The following is a 22,475-nucleotide window of genomic DNA, read 5'->3' as shown; positions in this document are numbered from 1 at the left end:
ATGTTTGCTGTCTGCTCAACTCATTAAAGACTAGGAGAACAAAAAAATCTTCTCACCGTTTATCGCTTACTTCTGAAGCTTTCCTTTCTAGATTAATAAAAAAAATAGTGGAACGCAATGAAGAAACACATTGCATATTCGCCGGCTTGTCTCCAGAAATATACACGAAACGGCCATCAACAACTTAGTGATCGACTTGAAAAGCAATTCAGCTATTATCTTCTAACTTCTGTTGTCCATGTTGCAACACTATTATGTCAATATGTATTTTATTTGTGGACCTAGACTGGAGTACTTTACAGCCAGTAAGTATAAGACCCAACCTGCACATGTTATCGACGTTCGATAGATAACTCATTTACCAGAGCATTGTTACAAACATATTTTTCCAAGGTTGCAGTCTTATATGGGGGATTCCCCTGCAGATATTATCCACTCACTCAGCAGGTACGGCAATACACAGCAACCAACTTCTTCGGCCTGTAACAATTAGGCAAATACATACTCATCATCACCGACAAATACTCATAATACCCACTAACCAAGTCACTAACATCAACCAGCTCAAGTGCAGTCACCCCTGCTCTACAGCAAATGTTTGCAACATAAGAAATCCCTGAGGTCGTCAAAACTGACAATGGGTCCCAATCAACAGTCATAAGTTTGCCCAATTTGACACACACAAACTACAAACACCATCAGATGACGCCTCTAGGGCCACAAGCCAACAGAATGGTCAACCAGTTCATGTCGACCACAAGAAGGCACTCCAGCAAGTGGAACTAAACTACATGCCCACAAAATCAGCTATACTTATCACAACACTTCTCACAGCTCCACCGGACAACGCTCCCAACACTGATGCTGGGACGAAAGTCTCAAACCTGTATTCCCAGTTGGATGCTGCCAATCACCATACCAGCAGTCACTTATGAGGCAGTGCGCTAGAGATATCAGCAAGTAACAAAAGCTGACAGAAGATACAAGGTAGAACCAATGAAATTGACAGCTCAGTCAATAATAGCGACTTTTAATGGGTGCAAGGTGACACAAAACATCTTGCACTTCAAGACACACCACCAGATTCTTCACTAAAACTCAACTGACTCTCAAAGTGAAGGCTTCAAAGTACATGAAGACAGCACAAAGAATGGCCACCAAGGTGACAACCCAAATCAACTACGACAGTTGAGAAAGACCCTTAAAAGATGCACAAGACTCCTCAAAAAGGATCGGTGGGAAAAGAGAGTCTATCCAAGGGGACACAGGCAGGGTGCACGAATGAGATCTGAAGGAATCAGTGGTAGGCCAGTAGAGGACATGCACACATGTGCCCATGTATTGATATGCAATTTAGGACTGCTATGTGTTCTTTCCTGCTGCCCGATGCCAAGACAGCAGAACCACCAAATCCCAAAGATGCTAAGTTCCTGTACACAAAGGTGGCAGTGGACGCTATACTGCAACAAAAGATGCTCTGGTAGTATATCAACCCTGTGTGCAGGAATTACAAGAACCTGGCTAAGGATATGAGTGTTTTATTGAAGGGGAGACCTATACTCTCAATATACCACAGTCATGTGCCCAAACCCAAGGAGGGGTGTCATGTGGATCTATGCCCAGGCTGTGGTTCACTTCCTCCATTCTTCCAGCTCTCAGTATGAATGGCCATGGGCAGATGTGCACTATGGGAATATTTGCCAATGTTGATATGGGAGTCAGCGAATCCTACAGGAGGGTGTAAAAAAACGTTTTAAAAGTTACTGCATTAGGATCAGTCAGCTGCTACATATCTCAAGGTTGCATATTGCAGAAAAATGAAAGAGTATTGACTGGTTTTAGGTGAGGGAAACTACCTCCCTACTATTACCATGATGTTCATACCCTTCAGCTTCTACAGGACATATTAGGAATTTCCTAAAGCTTTACCATCTAAGCAGGTACATCCATTGCATGCTTTATTAACATCCCTCCAAATGCCACTGGACACACAGCAGTATTTATGAAAAGGCTTCGAATGAAGTACCCTTTAAGCTGGGCCCTGATGATGCCCAGCCATAGAAGGTGTGGTCTATGGTCACAGACCCCAAAATAGCATGCGTCCTCAGTCATGCTCCATGGTGATAATCAAGTTACTGTACCCCATGGCTCTCAAGTATTAAAGAAGATGGGTGCTTTTCTTCACTTGTAAATGGGTGGTGTTGGGAGTCTTTTTTTGGGGGCTGAGTTGGGGGGACACTGAATGAGGGACAGATTTTGGTCTACAACACTATACATCTCATCCTGAAAAAAACTGTTTCCCAGGACAAGAAATCTTTAAGTGTGAGGAGGTACTTGTAGGAAAATGGCTCTTGTTGCAGTTACCCCCCAACTTTTTGCCTGATATTGATGCTGACTTGACTGAGAGTGTGCTGGGACCCTGCTAACCAAGACCCAGCACTGGTGTTCTTTCACTAAAAATGTACCATTGTTTCCACAATTGGCACACTCCTGGCACACAGATAAGTCCCTTGTACACACTACCAGTGGTACCAAGGGCCCTGTGATCAGGGAAGGTCCCTAAGGGCTGCAGCATGTGTTGTGCCACCCTAAGGGACCTCTCACCTAACACATGCACACTGCCATTGCAGATTGTGTGTCTTGGTGGGGAGAAAAAGGCAAAGTCGACATGGCATCCCCCTCAGGGTGCCACGCACAAAAAACACTGCCTGTGGCATAGGTAAGTCACCCCTCTAGCAGTCCTTAAAGCCCTAAGGTAGGGTGCACTATACCACAGGTGAGGGCATAGCTGAATGACCAATATGCTTCTACAGTGTCTAAGTCCATTCTTAGACATTGTAAGTACAGTGTGGCTATATTAAGTATATGGTCTGGGAGTTTGTCAAAACGAACTCCACAGTTCCATAATAGCTACACTGAATATAGGGATGTATCAATAAACCCACACTGGCATCTTTGAGATGCCCCCTGTATTTTATCCAATCCTCCAGTGCAGGACTGACTGGTCTGTGCCAGCCTGCCACTGAGAGATGAGTTTCTGACCCCCTGGGCTGAGAGCCTTTGTTCTGTCTGGGGCAAGAAACAAAGCCCACACTGGGTGGAGGTGCTTCACACCTCCCCCTACAGGAACTGTAACACCTACTGGTGAGCCTCAAAGGCTCAGGCTTCGTGTTACAATGCCCCAGGGCGCTCCAGCTAGTGGAGATGCCCAGCCCCTGGACAAAGCCCCACTTTTGGCGGCAAATCCAGAGAGATAATTAGGAAAAACAAGGAGGAGTCATCACCTCAGCCAGGACTACCCCTAAAGAGTGCATGGCTGAAGTGACCCCCTCCTTGCAGAATCCTCCATTTTGGTTTGGAGGACAGGGACCAATAGGGTTAGGAATGTGCCCCCTCCCCAAAGGTAGTGGGCACAGGAAAGGTGTAGCCACCCTCAGGGACAGTAGCCATTGGCTATTGTCCTCTGACCCCTAAACAAACGCCCATAAATATTGTATTTAAGAGCTCCCTGAACCAAGCTAGTTAGGTTCCTGACGACCTGACAAGAAGAAGAAGGACTGCTTAGCTGAAACCCCAGCAGAGAAGGAAAGGAGACAACAACTGACTTGGCCCCAGCCCTACTGGCCTGTCTCCTGCTTCAAAGAACCTGAAGAAGAAAGGCGACGCATCCTGCAGGTCCAGCGACCTCTGAAAAACCTCCAGAGGACTGCCCGCATTACAGAGGATCAAGAACTCCTGTGGATAGCGGCCCTGTCTAAAGAAAAAAAGTTAATTGGAAACCTGACGCCCTGTTTGCACCCTGCACCCGGCCGCCCCAGTGCTGCTGATGGCGTGGGATTGGTGCCTACTTGGGACCCCTCCAGTGCTCCTCTAATCCCCCCCGGTCTGCACTCTGAGCCGTGGGTACTTACCTGCTGGCAGACCGAATTCCGAGTACCCGCTGTCTCCATAGGAGCCCACGTTAAAATTGCTCAAGTTTGACTTCTGCACCCGGCCGGCCCCGTGTTGCTGGTGGTGGGTGTTTGGGGTTGGCTTGAACCCACAACTATGGACTACCTATAACCCGACTAGAACTGTAAGTTGTGTACTTACCTCTCAAACTGTACTTTATTTTCTTCCCCCAGGAACTGTTCTGAAAATGCAGTGTCCACTTTTAAAATAGATATTCTATGTTTTCTTACAAACTATTTACTCGAGTAAAGTGAAACAAAGTTACATTGATGTCTGTGCTAAGTACTTACCTGCAACAGTATTTACTTCTGAACTGAGTCTTGTGGTTCTAGTAATAAAAGTAACAAAAATGTATTTTTCTATATAAAATCCTATTGGTCTGGAGTTAAGTCATTGAGTGTGTGTTTCTTCTATTGCTTGTGTGTGTACAACAAATACTTAACACTACCCTCTGATAAGCCTAACTGCTCGACCCCATTACTACAAATAGAGCATTAGTATTATCTATTATTGCCTCTGTCAAGCCTCTGGGGAACCCCTGGACTCTGTCACACTAGATCTCATTTTGATATAGTATATATGGAGCCAGCTTCCTACAGTACTTCACTGATAGGAGCTTGCACCAATTTAACAATTCGGCACTGGGTATTATTTTGAGTAACCAAGTTCTATCTAACAATGGTCAAAGTTACTATGCCTCAATCCCTTCTTTAACGTCTCACAGAATCACTGATTATGCTGAACGCATTCTCATTGTGGTAGCTTTTAAACATGCTTTTCATATTTTTCCCCAGTCCAAGAATGATCAACGTGTTGCCGGACTTCACTTTTATCTTTCAAGCTTGCAACATTTCCATAATGTGGTGAAATTTCAATTATTACCAGTCCTCAGGTGGGTCCCTGGTAAGGTTTCATGAGTTGTAGGAATACTTCCTAAACCGTGTTATCAAGTTGCAACAAATGAATGTTATCACACAAAATGAATAAAAGAAATAAACTTTTTTTTCTTGAGGATGACCCAAAACAGAAGTTCTCACCGCAAGGTATACCAACAGTGGGCAAGACTATGCTCTTGCTGGAACGTTCAGGACCCTCGTTCACAGACAAGAAGCAGCTGCTATGCAATGAAATGTAATTAACAGAAAATGGAGTTGGCAGATCGGTCCTTTCCAAAGATGCGTGCACTATAGTTTACAGACCCTGCCCCTGCATGGGGCAGCAGTGTTGAACAACTGTGGATGTGCCTGGAGGTTTAATCATGTCCTGTTTCATGAGGTTCTACAGAGAAAAATGTTAATCGCCGAAAAACCAGGTCCTAATACTACTTACTTGTTCATAAACAAGGTTTTTCAGAAGCCTGTGGTGAGCAAAGGGAGTACAAAAATGGTGAGGAGCCTACCTTGTGCACTCATGTATACTGTTCACTAATTTGTAGTATCTCAGCATTTTAGGAACATGGTATTTGATGAGGTGCATCACAGTAGGATATACTCCAATGGCAGAACTGCACTCACCTCAATTTTATACAGTGGCTGAGAGCTCAATAAAAATATTGTGAGGCGGAAGTGAGCGGTTGTCTATTGCCTCTCCCTTGTGCGTAGGTGACTGTCAGTATGCCTCTGCCCTTTTGGATTTAACTTAACGCACCAACAAGAAGAGGAAGAAGCACCAGCTTCCACGTCTACCTTTCTCTTTGCTTCCTCCCAACTTTTTCCTTGGACTAGACTTCATTCTAATGCATTGCTATCCTATTGTGGTCAGAGAGCACTTCATACAACACATCTCTATCCTCTCTGCAATTAGGTTGAAAACAGTTTTAGCTCAGAGTGGCAGAATGTGCACTGGTGAGTGCAGCAGTGTCTTCAACGTGTTGAAAAGTAAGATTATATATCTCCTATACTGCAATTACATTTGTACATTTTTCTTTATAGGTAGCTGTTGTTCTTTCTTTGTGTGCACAAAGCCCATTGGTTGCATCTTCTCCATCCCATTAGTGCGATTAATCAGTATCACCTCACCCTTCAGCCTCTGCTCACAATTTACATAGCACCTCCTTTCCAGGGTACCCAGCCCAAACGCCCAGGTGAAGGGAGAAGATGATCAGGGCATCTTCCATGTTTAGCCATTAGGACGAGGCAGAGCCAAGTGCCACAAACTCTTCTCTTTTTTCCCTCTATCCCTTCTGTCGATCCTACCTTCCTAGGTCTCCCTCTCATCCTCCTAATCTAATTATAGTGTCACACAAGGTTAGTCAATAGCTAAACCTCCACCCCCATCGTCTCTTCTGGGGTGACACCTACTCCAGTGGATTGCAGCAATCAACGCATGTGTGGATCTTTCATCCACCCAATATCTAACAAACCCTTTACTCGTCAGTCGTCCTTCCCATTCTCCCTACTCAGAATATTTATCAATGTTGGTTGTATAAACAGTGTTCCTTTGCTGCTCCATGCTAGACCCCAACAGTTATACTCGGCCTGTTTGAATAATGACTGTGCCTCTCCTATGCCTGACTGAATTGCTCAGAACATATAATGCAGCTGGATGCATAATTACCATTCCCATAGGTTGCTATCAATGCATCCAAGGTAGTTTCATCTTAGAAGATACTATGGCTGGCTGTATAATGTCTATTCTGATGGGTTTGCTCATGCTTCCATGGAGGGAATTCTTCAGAACCACCTGGATGTATAGTGCCAATTTTAAGAGTTGCTACTGCCACTTTTGAATGCACTCTGCCACGTATACACCATGGCTGGCTGCAAAATACCGCTAAGTGGACTAAAGAAAGCATACGCTACATATGCAACTCCACGGGTAGCACTCTTCACCTCTGGGCAGTTTCCTCTAGCCGATATTCTATATGGTTTCAACTGTACACTGTAGACCACTTCAAAGAATATAGGCATCCAGTGACTCAATCAGATCCATTTTCACACTTTTTCCCAACACCAGTCTCTATGCACAGTTATCAGTTCACTGTCACCTGTTATGAGAAGCTGCCTAGTCCCCTTGTGGATAAAGTTGACCGTGAATTCACAGGACGTGGTTATTAGTGCACCTCTAAATAGAACTAGTTTTATTTTTATTTTTTAAGATGATCCAGACAGTCCACCAAGGAACGTTTCATTTGATTCACAACACTAAGTAGGCAGGACTGGTAGGAGGGGTTAAAAGTGTCAGGTTCTTTTGCACTTGATGGGAAGATATGCAGGATTCTTGGATAAAGGAACAAATAAATTCTATGTATCAAAAAACTAAGAAATTCTGATTAAATCACATAATAAAAAAGTAATGATTTACATAATTGTTATTTGTATGTTTAATTTTGAATTATGGTGTTTTGCACGATAACTTGCTAATATTCACAAAGTGATATTTTGCGTGTACAAAGGCCAACGCCGGTGAGAGCAGCACTCATCTATTGTATTTTGAAAAAACAATCTATAAAACTGAACCTTTACCACCATCACGTGCCCTTACCACACTGCAGCCAAGGTTTATGAATGCTGTCTCAGAAACCACGATGTGTGGCTTTTTTATGTGTTTTAGGAAGCTGGAGTTGAATAGATTGATGAGTCAGTTTTAGTTTTCTTTCCCCCAGTGATCAGCTCAGTCAGTAATAAGAATAAATAACTTTGTGTACACAGAAGGATTTATAAAGGCATCAGTAGTTACACATAATATAGCATTGCGCCCGGAGAGAACCATGATGGATTGGAGTCCAACGCGTACGAAAGGTAAGTATTTATGTCCGTAGGTCTTTCCAAGTCATTCTCCCCTCATGCAAGTTACAATAGCCACCGATAAAAGGCATTCGTGGTCCAATTCCAATATACATAGCTGTCGCGAGCATTACGGAACAGAAACAAGTAATCAGCTGACTGAAAAGGACTGTACAGTTTGTAAGTCATATTAGCATAACTATACAATGCTGCTGCTGATCGGGTACTCATTTCATTTGATTTCCAATTGGCTGAACAGATAGTAAGGTTTAAAAGGACAGCACCAAATGAGTAGGTGGACACAAGGCAATGAACGACTTTGCATTTCCTTGCACATTGGAACAGGAAGTGAGAATGGTGGCAATATCGTAAATGCACAAAAGGCGGAGGGCCAAATGGACATAGCAAAACAGATATATTTACAATCTTCGTTTAGTTCATACATTGATGCAAGTTTATTCTCCAATCTGCAATCATATTTCAAAAAATATATAGAATGTAATTCTAAAAAAGATAAAGAAGAACATTGTTTGGCAGCCAAGGCTCCAAGTAAGACACGTCATGCATGCACAATATACTTTATCGAAAGCATGTTTACTCACCTACACTGCTGAGAAACATAGTAAGATACATGATTCGAATGGACCACCATCTGCTCCTAAAGTGCTGGCTAGTTTCCACAAAATCCCCATAGCTAAAGAAAAACAGACATATATATGTTAGAGATTTTATTAACAAGGAGTATGATTTGGGTAAAATGGGTGTCTCGTGATGCTTTATAGATCAAATCTGTTTATTATTATTTTCAATTATAAACATCACATATGCATTGTATCAAAGTAGTACAGTTGCCGAAGAATGAGGCATGGTCCATGTATACTGACAATAAACATGAACAAAATTTTAACATTGTTTCCCTGCTGTTGGCACATCCTGCAGCCATCACTCAGCCCCAAGCCTTGATCCAATGTGATATTGGTCCTACGTATAGATCTCTAATGCTCACTCACTCCCTTTCGCTCAAATCAACTCCAGCACCCTCAGATAGGCCGGATATGTCAATTCTGTGAACTCCGTGGATAGTAGTTGTAAGAATGGTTGCCAGAGTTCCTTAAATTCGCCACTGCGTTGCTGTGAAGCTAAAGTGAGCTTTTCCATAGCGAGAATGAAGCACAACTTGTGGAGCCATGAGGTTACTGTCGGGATCTTGTCAGTCCCCCACACGGCCAACAACAGCTGCAGTGCCGCGTTCAAGGCCAAGGCCATCTGCTGCCCCTTCAGTGATCTCAGGGGGAAGGTAAGCGGGTTAGGCAGGCCCAGCAAAGTATATGCAGGAAATCTGGGGATCTGAGTATCAAACGCTGCATCAATAGTATCTATAATATTCTCCCAGTACCGATGAAGCTTGGGGCAATGCCATAGTAAGTGCACAAGCGACCCTCCACCCCCGCAACCCCTCAAACAAAGGCTAGACTTAGTGGGATCCCAGGCATGAATCCTTGCTGGGGTATAGTACCAGTAGGAGGCCACCTTATAGGCTGTCTCTGTGCCTGCCGCACTGTAGGCCGTGTGGTGAGTTCTGGAGAAAATGCCCTCCCATTCCTCCTCAGAAAACTCTCTCTCCAGTTCCCTCTCCCACCTCAGCTAACCCTTAGTCTTAGACGAACAGGCTTCCCCCCTTAGGAGACCGTAGAGCTCCGAAATCACCTGCTTATAGTCCTTTTTTACTAAGATCCATTTTTCAAACGGTGTTAACGGCCTATCTATTAATGCTCTATTGGTTGGCAACATGGCCCAGTGCCGTATTTGGTAATACATCATCCTGTCTGCCTCCGTTAAGCCATATGCCTCCCACATCTGGTCGAAGGAGATTACCCCCTGCTCGTCAAAAAGGTAACCTACCCTTTTGCAGCCCCCTTTATACCAACGTTGTAATGCCTCCCATTGCAGGCCCGGGCCAAAATCAGGGTTCGCACCTAAGGGAGTCATTGGGGACGGGAATGACGTCAAGCCCAGTCTGCTAGCAACCCCATCCCATACCCTCATCGACACCTCCGTGACCGGGGACGCATACAACCCCCCGCGCTCTATGGCGGCGGCGGAGCCAGGGCTCTTTCCATATATGGGAACTCGCCACCGCTTGATGCATTAAACACCAATGTTTCTCGGAAGACGAGCAACTCCATTCTAATAGAAAACGCAATAGTGCAGCCTGAAAGTATCGTAGAAGGCACGGGACCGCCAGTCCTCCCTCCTGCTTAGGGCGATACAACACCCGACGCGGTAACCGCGGCGCCCTAACTTCCCAAATAAATTTTAGAACCGCTGTTTGGAGGGCTGCTATCGTCCGTGGCGGGGGCGCCACCGGAAGTGCCTGGAACACGTACAGAACGCGTGGTAAGATAGTCATCTTCACCGCTGCCACCCTGCCCAGCCAAGACAGGTTAAGTCTCCCCCATGTCTTTAGGTCGCGCTGCACCTCCCGGGTCAGTTTAGTGTAATTCAACGTCGCCGTATGGGCAACAGTGGACCCTAAGTCAATCCCCAAGTACGGGAGTTTTGAGACCATATAAAGTGAAATCGGGCCTTCAGATCTCTTTCATGTTCGACGCTAACAAACCTGCTCATGGCCTGAGACTTTAACATGTTCATCCGGAATCCCGAGATCCGCCCAAATTCATCCAATATCTCCATTAGTGCAGGCAATGAGGTCGCAGGCTCTGCGAGGGTAAGAATCACATCATCCGCGTACAATGAAATGGTGTGCTCATCTCCCCCAAACTTCACTCCCTTGATCTGAGGGTTATCACGAAGCCGCTGCGCCATGGGTTCCATATAAAGCGCAAACAGGAGAGGCGAAAGCGGGCACCCCTGCCGGGTCCCTCTTTCAATTGAGAACGGCAACGAAAGCATCCCGTTGACCCGGACCGCCGCTGGGGCGCCTGATAGATACAACAGATCCATGCCATGAAACCCGGGCCCAGTCCAAATCGTTCAAGCACCCTGAACAGGTATGGCCAATAAACCCTATCGAACGCCTTTTCGGCATCGATAGAGAGAAAAAGCGCCTCCCTGCGTGAGCGATTAGTTTTATCCAATAGATGGAGCAGCCTCTTAGTGTTATCACTACACTGTCTATGCGGTATAAATCCTGCTTGGTCGGGATCCACAAGGCCCGGCAGGTAATAATTGAGACGGTGTGCGAGTATGCCAGTGAACAGTTTGGCATAGATATTCAAGAGGGAAATGGGCCTGTAGGAAGCGCACTCCTCGGGATCCTTCCCTGGTTTCGGGATAACCACAATCGTGGCATCCAGCATGCTGGCTGTGAGAGCCCCCGTCTGCCGAAAGGAATTGAAGAGTCGCAATAATATTGGTACAAGTTCCACACAGAAGGTCTTATAAAAAAAGTGCTGAAAAACCATCAGGGCCAGGTGACTTCCCGACCTGCAAACGTGAAATTGCTGATATGACCTCTTCCGCCCTTATAGGTTGATCTAATGAGGTCGCCTCTCTCTCAGTCAAAGAAGTAATTGCTATACCCTCTAGGAAGGCCTTCGGAGATGCATTACCGGGGTCCTCCGCCCCATATAGTCCCCGATAGAATTCCGCAAAGGCCTCCGCAATTTGGTCGCTTGTGCGCGCTTCCGCTCCCGAGGGGGAGCGAACCATTTTTAGCATTGACGCCGCGCGCTGCGCTCGCAACCGATGTGCCAGCAGCCTCCCACATCTGTTGCTCCCTATATAATACTTATGCTTAAGGCTCACTACCACATACTCTGCCCTGTCCCAATCCAACCGCCCCAGCTGCTTCCTCACTTTCTCAAGCTCTCGCCAGACTCTTAGTGCACTCCTTGCTTTATTATCTCTTGCGGACAGGGACATCACCTCACCCCTCAATACCACCTTCAGTGCCTCCCACAGCGTCGCCAAACAAGTGGTCCCATCATCATTATGGCTAAGGTAATCTATTATTGCACTACGAATTGCCTCTACTGTTGCACCGTTCTGAAGCATCGAGTCCCTGAATCGCCACTCCAATACGCCCACGCGCTCCATACTCATGGCAACCTCAACAGTAACCGGAGCGTGATCCGACAAAGCTCGAGGCTCGATCACTGACTCCCTAACCCGGGGAAGAAACTCCTGCGAGGCCAAGAAAAGATCAAGCCTAGCATATGTCTTGGTCGCTGCTGAGTAAAAGGAATAGTCCCTTAACGTGGGGTGCGCCCTCCTCCACACATCCTCCAGGCCACACTCACTCAGCCATTGACGACCCGCCGCTGTCATTGACCCCGTCTGCCCATACCGGTGACCTGAGCGATCCAAATCCCCATCCATCACCAGGTTAAAATCACCCCCCACCAGGATAGCACCGTCCGGAGATTGTAACAGCGGGGTCAAAGCCTGTTTTAGGAAAACTTCCTGCTGGGAATTAGGCGCATATATAGAAGCAGTAGTGAAGGGAAAAAAAACAGTCTCAATCTCATGGCTAAAAGCCTACCTTGCACCTCATGCAGTTTTGTCACCACTTCCCCAGGGAATCAGCGCGCCAACAGTATCGCAACCCCTGCATGTTTCGTTGATGCCAAAGACCAGAACTGCCTAGGGAACCACTTAGAGCGCATGAAGTAAATATCTTTTGGGACGAGATGTGTCTCCTGCAGCAGACATATATGACTCCCCGACCTCTCTAAGGCAGACAGGATGGCTAGCCTCTTCGTAGGATTATTAAGCCCTCGGACATTCAAGCTTGTATATTTAATAATCATACCCTATAATGAGAGAAGCATTCAAAAAGGAAGGGGCCCCACAGGAAGAACACCCCCCGGACCAGAAGATGAACCATCTGAAACATCAAGGCCTGAGACTATCTCCACACAGAAGCCAGCATCGCAGGGAAACACAACAACATTCAAACAATGCGCACAACAGGTGCTCACAAGCAAAAAGTCCTCGCGCATCCAATTTCACAAGGAAATGTGTCCACAGGGCCGCAGAACTATCTATGTTTGGTAAACCAGGTCCAATGCCCCCGCCGCCCCGACCCTCCTCAGCGCCGACAAGCCGTCAGCATCAAGGCCATCTGCAGTTCGGGTCAGTCATACCCCCCTCCTCTAGGCTGAAATTCCGGCGGCCACGATGTTCAGAACGGATTCCCGCTCCGACCTCAGCTCCGAGGCCATACGGCGCTGCAGTTTCCGTCTTTTCTCCTTCCGCCGCCAACGTGGGGGGCCCCCCACAGGCAAGGCCGCCCTCTCGCTCGCGTCCTGGCAGTTCTCCTCCAAGCCCAAGATCCGAAATGCTTCCGAAACGGATCTCACCTACCGGAGCCGTTCCTCCCAACGGAAGACCAAGCGGAACGGGTGGCCCCAGGAGTAAGACACATCATGCACCCGCAAGTGCTCCGTAATAGGTCTAAATTCTCTCCGCCTCAGCAGGGTCCGCACAGAGAGGTCGTGGAATAATTGAAGCTCATGTCCTCTAAAAAGTACCTGCTGAAGATTGCGAGCCCGCTGCAGGATCGTTTCTTTAAGCACAAAATTGTGGAGACAGGCCAGGATATCTGGGGAGCGGTCTCCAGGGCCACCAGCGCGGCCCACCCGGTGAACTCTGTCCAGGACTATCTCCTGAGTGTCCACCGGGCCCAGCAGAGAGCGAAACAGGCCCACCACGTACTCTCCAATGTCCTCCTTTTCCGCCCCCACCGGAGCACCTCTGATGCAGATATTTTGTCTCCTTGAACGATTTTCCAAGTCCTCGACCGCTATCTGGAGGAGGTCCTGCTGCTCTCGGAGACGAACGACCTCCTGCTGCAGACCCGCCACCTCTTCACCTCGAGGAATTTCGCCATCTTCTAGCTGCGCTACTCGATCTCCCAGGGAGGTAACCTCTCCTCGCAGCTCCTTCACCTCCTGGGATATGTCCCTCCGAAGTTCCTGGATGTCGCTCTGGAGCGAATCGAACAGGGAGGTCAAAAAGCCCTTCGTGACTGGGGAGCCCTCATTCGACTCCATCTCCGTCCGACCCTCCGGGGGTCTCGTCGCCAGTGGATCCTCAGCCGTGCCCCCTGATGCCAAGCGGGCCCCTGTCAACATTTCTCTCACTGAGCGTTCCCGCTTGGATTTGGACGCCGCCATGGCTCACGGGCACGGACTCGGCTCGCCCGGTCACCACCCCAAGTCTCTCCAAAAGCTCAGTCCGGAAAAAAATCCCCAGGTGTCTCCGTGTCAAAGATTGCGCCTGGCCTTCGCACTGTGGAGCCTCCTCCCACGGATCTTCGCCTTTTGTAGCCTCTGCCGCCTCGCACAGGGGCCCGCACTTACTTGTGGTCCATGCTGGTGAGTATGATGACCTCAGGACCAAACAAAGGTGTTAGAAATGGGGTTTTTGGTTGGCAGTCAGGCTGCCCTCTGCCCAAGCAAGAACCCTCACTCTAGTCAGGGTAAGTCACACACAATCCAAAATCAGCCTGTGCCCACCCTCTGGTAGCTTGGCACGAGCAGTCAGGCTTAACTTAGAAGGCAATGTGTAAAGCATTTGTGCAATAAATCATACAACACCATAGCATAACACCACAAAAATACACCACACAGTGTTTAGAAAAATATATAATATTTATCTGGGTATCTTCAGGTCAAAACGATCAAAGTTGCAATATGAATTTGTAAAGATATCACTGAAAAGTGATATAAAGTGTCTTAAGTCTTTAGAAAGTAAACAAAGTCTCTTTCAAACACAAAGTACCTGGTTTCTGGTGGAAAATCTCCTTAGAGTGCCACAGGAGAAGAGGTACGTGGAAAACTGGTGTGTGCGTCGATTTCTCCTCAGCACACACGGACTTGCATTGTTATTTTCCACGCGGGGAGTCGTGCGTCGTTTTCCGGCGCGCGGACAGTCTCTTTCTGTGGTCCGCGGGGAGTACCAGATGTCCCGGGTCTGTGCGTGGATTTTCCTGCTTGTTTTCCGGCTGCGCGTCGTTCTGCGGGGCTGCGCGTCGAAGTTTCGATCTCACAGCAGGCGTCGCGTCGATTTCTCCTGGGGAGTCGGGCGGCGTTGTCCTTGCGAGGTCGTGCGTCAAAGTTTTGATCTCACGGCAGGCGTCGCGTCGATTTCTCCTGGGAAGTCAGGCGGCGTTGTCCTTGCGAGGCCGTGCGTTAAAGTTTCGGTAGTCCCGAAGGCGTCGCGTCGATCAGCGTCGGTGTGCGGCGTTTTTCTTGCCGCGGAACAAGCTGTGCGTCGAAAATTTCGGCGCACGGAGCGTCCAAGTGGAAGAGAGAAGTCTTTTTGGTCCTGAGACTTCAGGCAACAGGAGGCAAGCTCTATCCAAGCCCTTGGAGAGCACTTTTACAGCCAGACAAGAGTTCAGCAAGGCAGCAGGCCAACAGCAAGGCAGCAGTCCTTTGTAGAAAAGCAGACAGGTGAGTCCTTTGAGCAGCCACGCAGTTCAGCAAGGCAGCAGGCCAACAGCAAGGCAGCAGTCCTTTGTAGAAAAGCAGACGGGTGAGTCCTTTGAGCAGCCAGGCAGTTCTTCTTGGTAGGATGTAGTTTCTGGTTCAGGTTTCTTTTCCAGCAAGTGTCTGATGAGGTAGGGCAGAGGCCCTGTTTTATACTAGGTTGTGCCTTTGAAGTGGGGGTGACTTCAAAGAGTGTCTAAGAAATGCACCAAGCCCCATTTCAGTTCAATCCTGTCTGCCAGAGTCCCAGTAGGGGGTGTGGCAGTCCTTTGTGTGAGGGCAGGCCCTCCACCCTCCCAGCCCAGGAAGACCCAGTCAAAATGCAGATGTATGCAAGTGAGGCTGAGTACCCTGTGTTTGGGGTGTGTCTGAGTGAATGCACAAGGAGCTGTCAACTAAACCTAGCCAGACGTGGATTGAAGGGCACAACAAGATTTTAGTGCAAAGAAATGCTCACTTTCTAAAAGTGGTATTTCTAGAAAAGTAATATTAAATCCGACTTCACCAGTCAGCAGGACTTTATATTACCATTCTGGCCATACAAAATATGACCTTCCTGCTCCTTTCAGATCAGCAGCTGCCACTTCAACAGTGTATGAGGGCAACCCCAATGTTAGCCTATGAAGGGAGCAGGCCTCACAGTAGTGTAAAAACTAATTTAGGAATTTTACACTACCAGGACATATAACTACACAGGTACATGTCCTGCCTTTTACCTACACAGCACCCTGCTCTAGGGGTTACCTAGGGCACACATTAGGGATGACTTATATGTAGAAAAGGGGGAGTTCTAGGCTTGGCAAGTACTTTTAAATGCCATGTTGAAGTGGTAGTGAAACTGCACACACAGGCCTTGCAATGGCAGGCCTGAGACAGGGTTAAGGGGCTACTGAAGTGGGTGGCACAACCAGTGCTGCAGGCCCACTAGCAGCATTTAATCTACAGGCCCTAGGCACATATAGTGCACTCTACTAGGGACTTATAAGTAAATTAAATAGCCAATCATGGATAAACCAATCAATAGTACCATTTACACAGAGAGCATATGCACTTTAGCACTGGTTAGCAGTGGTAAAGTGACCAGAGGTCAAAAGCCAACAACAACAGGTCAGAAAAAATAGGAGGAAGGAGGAAAAAAGTTTGGGGATGACCCTGTCAAAAAGCCAGGTCCAACATGACCCCCTACCAGCCTAAAGCCAGGGGAGAACAATCACTATCCTGATGTACTTCCCTGTTTGAGGCGACAGAACAAGGACCCAGGCCCACAACAGCAGGGGCATGCTCCAGTTCTTCACCTTCCTGACTCCAATTGGATCCCTCTGTCCATACTCTCAGGGCCCACTAAGCCAACCCATGGGGAACCTTTCTCCTTACCTGCGGATCCCATCTGTGCAGCACCTAACCTTACTTTGCTCACAGATGTATCCCAGGAGCAGGATAGTACCACCATGACCAACACAGTGGTGTTGCCCACTCTACCCCCGGTGTGTTACACTTGTCCACTCCCCAGGGATAACTCTGTCCACCCGGACAGCAAGCCACAGTGGTTACTGACAGCTGCCAGGGATGAGAGCCAGGCCCCAGGCCTCTCAAAGCTCTCCCACCACTGTGGCTGTGGAGAGTGGGGGGCGGTAGCCCCAGGTGCTGGGCACCCTTTAACCACTCTCCCTTCCACCAGATCAGGGATGACAGCCTGAACCTGGTCCTCCCCTCTGGGGCTCTGTACCCTCCCTCCTGGAGCAGTACCCCCAGAGTCCAACATGGTCAGGGTGCTTATAGAAGTCGCCCTGTACCATTCCTCCACCAGTGCAGGGCTGTTAACCTGCAAATGGCCCTCCAACCTGGGGTCTGTACCTTCAGGTTGGACTAGGGCCCGGGGTGAGGCTTCCCTCCCCCTGCCCTCCCTTCTGGGGTCCAGCACCCTCCAACTAGGAGTGGCCTCCTCAGAAGACAACATGGTAGGGGCACTGTTATCAGTAGCCCCTCCCTCCAGGTCCGGGGGGACACCCTGAACCTGGTCTTCCAGCCCAGGGTCTGTACCCTCAGACTGGATAACTGCCTGGCAAACCCAGACTTTCTGGGAGGCACACCTACCCCCCACCAGGTCAGAGTTTAACCTCTGCACCTGACCATTCAACTCAGAGTCACCACCCTGAAGTTGAACAATTGCCTGACACGCCAGGACTTCCTGGAGGGCACACTGACCCTCCACCAGGTCAGAGTTTAACCTCTGAACTTGGCCATTCAACTCAGAGTCACCACCCTGAAGTTGAATAATTGCCTGGCACGCCAGGACTTCCTGGAGGGCACACTGACCCTCCACCAGGTCAGAGTTTAACCTCTGAACCTGGTTCTCCAACCTAGGGTCACCACCCTGAGGTTGGGCAACTGCCTGGCACACCAGGACTTTCTGGGAGGCACACCTACCTCCCACCAGGTCAGAGGTTAACCTCTGAACCTGGTTCTCCAACCCAGGGTCACCACCCTGAGGTTGAACAATTGCCTGGCACGCCAGGACTTTCTGGGGGGCACTAGTACCCCCCACCAGGTCAGAGTTTAACCTCTGAACCCGGTTATCCAACCCAGAGTCAACACCCTGAGGTTGGACAACTGCCTGGCATAGCAGGACTTCCTGGGAGGCACACCTACCTCCCACCAGGTCAGAGGTTAACCTCTGAACCTGGGTGTCCAACCCCGAGTCACCACCCTGAGGTTGAACCATTGCCTGGCATACCAGGACTTTCTGGGGGGCACACCTACCCCCCAACAGGTCAGAGTTTATCCTCTGAACCTGGTTAGCCAACCGAGTGTCACCACCCTGAGGTTGAACCATTGCCTGGCAGGCCAGGACTTCCAGGGAGGCACACCTACCTCCCACCAGGTCAGAGTTTAACCTCTGAGCCTGGTTCCCCAACCCAGGGTCACCACCCTGAGGTTGGGCAATTGCCTGGCACGCCAGGACTTTCTGGGGGGCACACCTACCCCCCACCAGGTCAGAGTTTAACCTCTGAACCTGGTCATCCAACCCAGAGTCAATACTCTGAGGTTGGACAATTGCCTGGCACAGCAGGACTTCTTGGGAGGCACACCTACCTCCCACCAGGTCAGAGTTTAACCTCTGAACCTGGGTATCCAACCCAGAGTCACCACCCTGAGGTTGAATCTTTGCCTGGCATGCCAGGACTTCCTGGGGGGCACTCTCACCCCCCACAAGGGACACACCGTCCCCAAGGGCCACACAAGAGTCTGGCTGGCGCAGGTCTCCCGACCTCTGCCCATCCGGCAGAGTCTGGGTTTCCCCCAAACCAGAAACGGTTTCACCTGGGTCATTCCTGGGGGGCTCTGCTCTCAGAGCTGACCCCTGACTCTCAAGGTCCTCCACTGGGGTCTGCAACCCCCTCTCAACCCTATGTCTGGACTTCTGCACCCCCTCACTAGGAGGGGTACTGCCAGACACCAGAACTGTTGGGATGCTGGCTACAGTCACCCCCCAAGTTCTTCTGACACTGCGGGGCTTCCCTCAAAAGGTGGCCCTACGGTACAGGCTAGGCTTCCTTCCTGGTGTTCCCTCATGGAACCCTCTAGGACCTGGGACCTACCTGGGACACTACAATCCTTTCCCACCTCACTCGGTTGGGAACCACCTAGACCACTCCCTTCAGGAGCACCCCCAAATGCCTCTTCAGACTCTCTGGTACTCACCCAGAAGTCTGCCTCCATTGTAAGTTCCCTGGGGTCAGAGAACTCACACTCCACCTGGTGTTGGCGTAGCTCTGGAAAATAAGGACCAGACATATGCTCTCCTGCAATTACATCATTCTGCCCTTCACATGTATTAACCACAGTACCCTTCACCCAACCACCCAGTAACTCAAACTTGGAAAAGCACTCTACCTCACCCTCCTGAGACTGGTGAGACAGTATCTGTCTGTCCCTGACACTCAACCCATACTCTTCTGGGATGTCTCTACACTCTATATCCAGGACGTCCACCAGGGGGGAACCCTTTTCTCTGTCACTCTCTGCTAGAGTCAGTAAAGTGTCCCTCCCCCCAGTAGGAATATGACTCCCTGTGCCAGTTCCCCAATCCTTCTCAGGGACCCTGTGCATAACGGGAGCTACCTCATACCCTTGAACTGCCTGGGGTGTGTCAACTCCCTTCTTCAAGTTGGGCACCACATCTCTGGGCTTGTGCCCTTCTTCAGCAGTACTAGATGCAAGATTTTTGCTGCCACCATCTGAACTGGACTCAGCCCTTCCGGCCTCCAGTTTCAGCTCTTTACAGCTCAGCTCTTGAGCTGCAATCTTTTCTTCTTCCAGGGCTAAGAGACTTGCTGCCTCAGCCCTTTCAAGCTGCTCATCTAGCTCTTCCATACACCGCTCTAGAGCTAGGAGCCATTCATCTCTCACTGGTTCTCTTTCCTCATCTGAGTAGTCTTCCTCCTCATTTGAGCAGTCCCCCTCCTCATCTGAGGGGTACTTAGTCATTTGGTTTTTTTCTGCCTCTCTCTCTGCCCATCTTTCTTCCCCCCAGACTATGTAGGCATGTAGCATTTCCATCTTAGTAGACCTCCTTGATACAGGAAGGCCCCATTTTCTGCAAAGCCTTCTTAGGTCAGCCTTAGTGAGGTGGTCAGTAGGCACAAAGAGTGAGTAGGTAAGCAATCTCATTGTTGATAAAGTCTTACTGGCAAAAACCAAAATCCAAAGTCCAAAATATCAATAGTATATCCAGGAGGACATCAGAGAACCAAAGGCAAAAAAGATGAAAAATCAAGTTGACCTTCCACTGTGGGTAGGTAGTGAAATACTTAGCTACTGTATGTCACTGCACAAACACAAGTCCTATCCTCACCGCTGATCACCAATGTTAGAAATGGGGTTTTTGGTTGGCAGTCAGGTTGCCCTCTCTCCAAGCAAGAACCCTCACTCTAGTCAGGGTAAGTCACACACAATCCAAAATCAGCCTGTGCCCACCCTCTGGTAGCTTGGCACGAGCAGTCAGGCTTAACTTAGAAGGCAATGTGTAAAGCATTTGTGCAATAAATCATACAACACCATAGCATAACACCACAAAAATACACCACACAGTGTTTAGAAAAATATATAATATTTATCTGGGTATCTTCAGGTCAAAACGATCAAAGTTGCAATATGAATTTGTAAAGATATCACTGAAAAGTTATATAAAGGGGGTCATTCTGACCCTGTCGGTCATGGACCGCCGGGGCCAGGGTTGGCGGGAGCACCGCCAACAGGCTGGCGGTGCCCCGCAGGGCATTCTGACCGCAGCGGTTTTGCCGCGGTCAGAAGTGGAAAACCGGCGGTCTCCCACCGGTTTTCCGCTGCCCTTAAGAATCCTCCATGGCGGCGCAGCTCGCTGCACCGCCATGGGGATTCTGACAGCCCATACCGCCATCCTGTTCCTGGCGGTTCGCCCGCCAGGAACAGGATGGCGGTATGGGTTGTCGTGGGGCCCCTGGGGGCCCCACTTCGTATTTCAGTGTCTGCTTTGCAGACACTGAAATACGCGACGGGTGCCACTGCACCCGTCGCACCTTCCCACTCCGCCGGCTCAATTCTGAGCCGGCGTCCTCGTGGGAAGGTGTTTTGCACTGGGCTGGCGGGCGGCCTTTTGGCGGTCGCCCGCCAGCCCAGTGCAAAACCCAAAATACCCTCAGCGGTCTTTCGACCGCAGAGCGGTATTTTGGAGGGGGGAACTCTGGCGGGCGGCCTCCGCCGCCCGCCAGGGTGAGAATCACCCCCAAAGTGTCTTAAGTCTTTAGAAAGTAAACAAAGTCTCTTTCAAACACAAAGTACCTGGTTTCTGGTGGAAAATCTCCTTAGAGGGCCACAGGAGAAGAGGTACGTGGTAAACTGGTGTGTGCGTCGATTTCTCCTCAGCACACACGGACTTGCGTTATTTTCCACGCGGGGAGTCGTGCGTCGTTTTCCGGCGCGCGGACAGTCTCTTTCTGTGGTCCGCGGGGAGTACCAGATGTCCCGGGTCTGTGCGTGGATTTTCCTGCTTGTTTTCCGGCTGCGCGTCGTTCTGCGGGGCTGCGCGTCGAAGTTTCGATCTCACGGCAGGCGTCACGTCGATTTCTCCTGGGGAGTCGGGCGGCGTTGTCCTTGCGAGGCCGTGCGTCAAAGTTTTGATCTCACGGCAGGCGTCGCGTCGATTTCTCCTGGGAAGTCGGGCGGCGTTGTCCTTGCGAGGCCGTGCGTCAAAGTTTCGATCTCACGGCAGGCGTCGCGTCGATTTCTCCCGGGAAGTCGGGCGGCGTTGTCCTTGCGAGGCCGTGCATCAAAGTTTCGGTCGTCCCGAAGGCGTCGCGTCGATCAGCGTCGGTGTGCAGCGTTTTTCTTGCCGCGGAACAAGCTGTGCGTCGAAAATTTTGGCGCACAGAGCGTCCAAGTGGAAGAGAGAAGTCTTTTTGGTCCTGAGACTTCAGGGAACAGGAGACAAGCTCTATCCAAGCCCTTGGAGAGCACTTTTACAGCCAGACAAGAGTTCAGCAAGGCAGCAGTCCTTTGTAGAAAAGCAGACAGGTGAGTCCTTTGAGCAGCCAGGCAGTTCAGCAAGGCAGCAGGCCAACAGCAAGGCAGCAGTCCTTTGTAGAAAAGCAGACAGGTGAGTCCTTTGAGCAGCCAGGCAGTTCTCCTTGGCAGGATGGAGTTTCTGGTTCAGGTTTCTTCTCCAGCAAGTGTCTGATGAGGTAGGGCAGATGCCCTGTTTTATACTAGGTTGTGCCTTTGAAGTGGGGGTGACTTCAAAGAGTGTCTAAGAAATGCACCAAGCCCCCTTTCAGTTCAATCCTGTCTGCCAGAGTCCCAGTAGGGGGTGTGGCAGTCCTTTGTGTGAGGGCAGGCCCTCCGCCCTCCCAGCCCAGGAAGACCCAGTCAAAATGCAGATGTATGCAAGTGAGGCTGAGTACCCTGTGTTTGGGGTGTGTCTGAGTGAATGCACAAGGAGCTGTCAACTAAACCTAGCCAGACGTGGATTGAAGGGCACAACAAGATTTTAGTGCAAAGAAATGCTCACATTCTAAAAGTGGCATTTCTAGAATAGTAATATTAAATCCGACTTCACCAGTCAGCAGGACTTTATATTACCATTCTGGCCACACTAAATATGACCTTCCTGCTCCTTTCAGATCAGCAGCTGCCACTTCAACAGTGTATGAGGGCAGCCCCAATGTTAGCCTATGAAGGGAGCAGGCCTCACAGTAGTGTAAAAACGAATTTAGGAGTTTTACACTACCAGGACATATAACTACACAGGTACATGTCCTGCCTTTTACCTACACAGCACCCTGCTCTAGGGGTTACCTAGGGCACA

General features: G+C 49.3%; 1 protein-coding gene across 2 annotated transcripts in view; it reads right to left on the bottom strand.

Annotated features, from left to right (window-relative positions):
• Positions 1-22,475, bottom strand: part of MFSD8 (major facilitator superfamily domain containing 8) — a 243,487-nt gene that overhangs the window by 197,413 nt on the left and 23,599 nt on the right. For both annotated transcript variants that reach the window (XM_069242303.1, XM_069242309.1), the window contains one exon: positions 8,279-8,370. In XM_069242303.1, coding sequence (XP_069098404.1) covers positions 8,279-8,370 — 92 coding nt within the window. Of the gene's footprint in view, positions 1-8,278; positions 8,371-22,475 lie in introns of those variants that run through there.

This window comes from Pleurodeles waltl, chromosome 1_2, assembly GCF_031143425.1.
Source record: "Pleurodeles waltl isolate 20211129_DDA chromosome 1_2, aPleWal1.hap1.20221129, whole genome shotgun sequence".
In the NCBI taxonomy this organism is placed as follows: domain Eukaryota; kingdom Metazoa; phylum Chordata; class Amphibia; order Caudata; family Salamandridae; genus Pleurodeles; species Pleurodeles waltl.
Note: the sequence above shows the minus strand (reverse complement) of the source record. Positions and strands in the feature narration are given on the sequence as shown.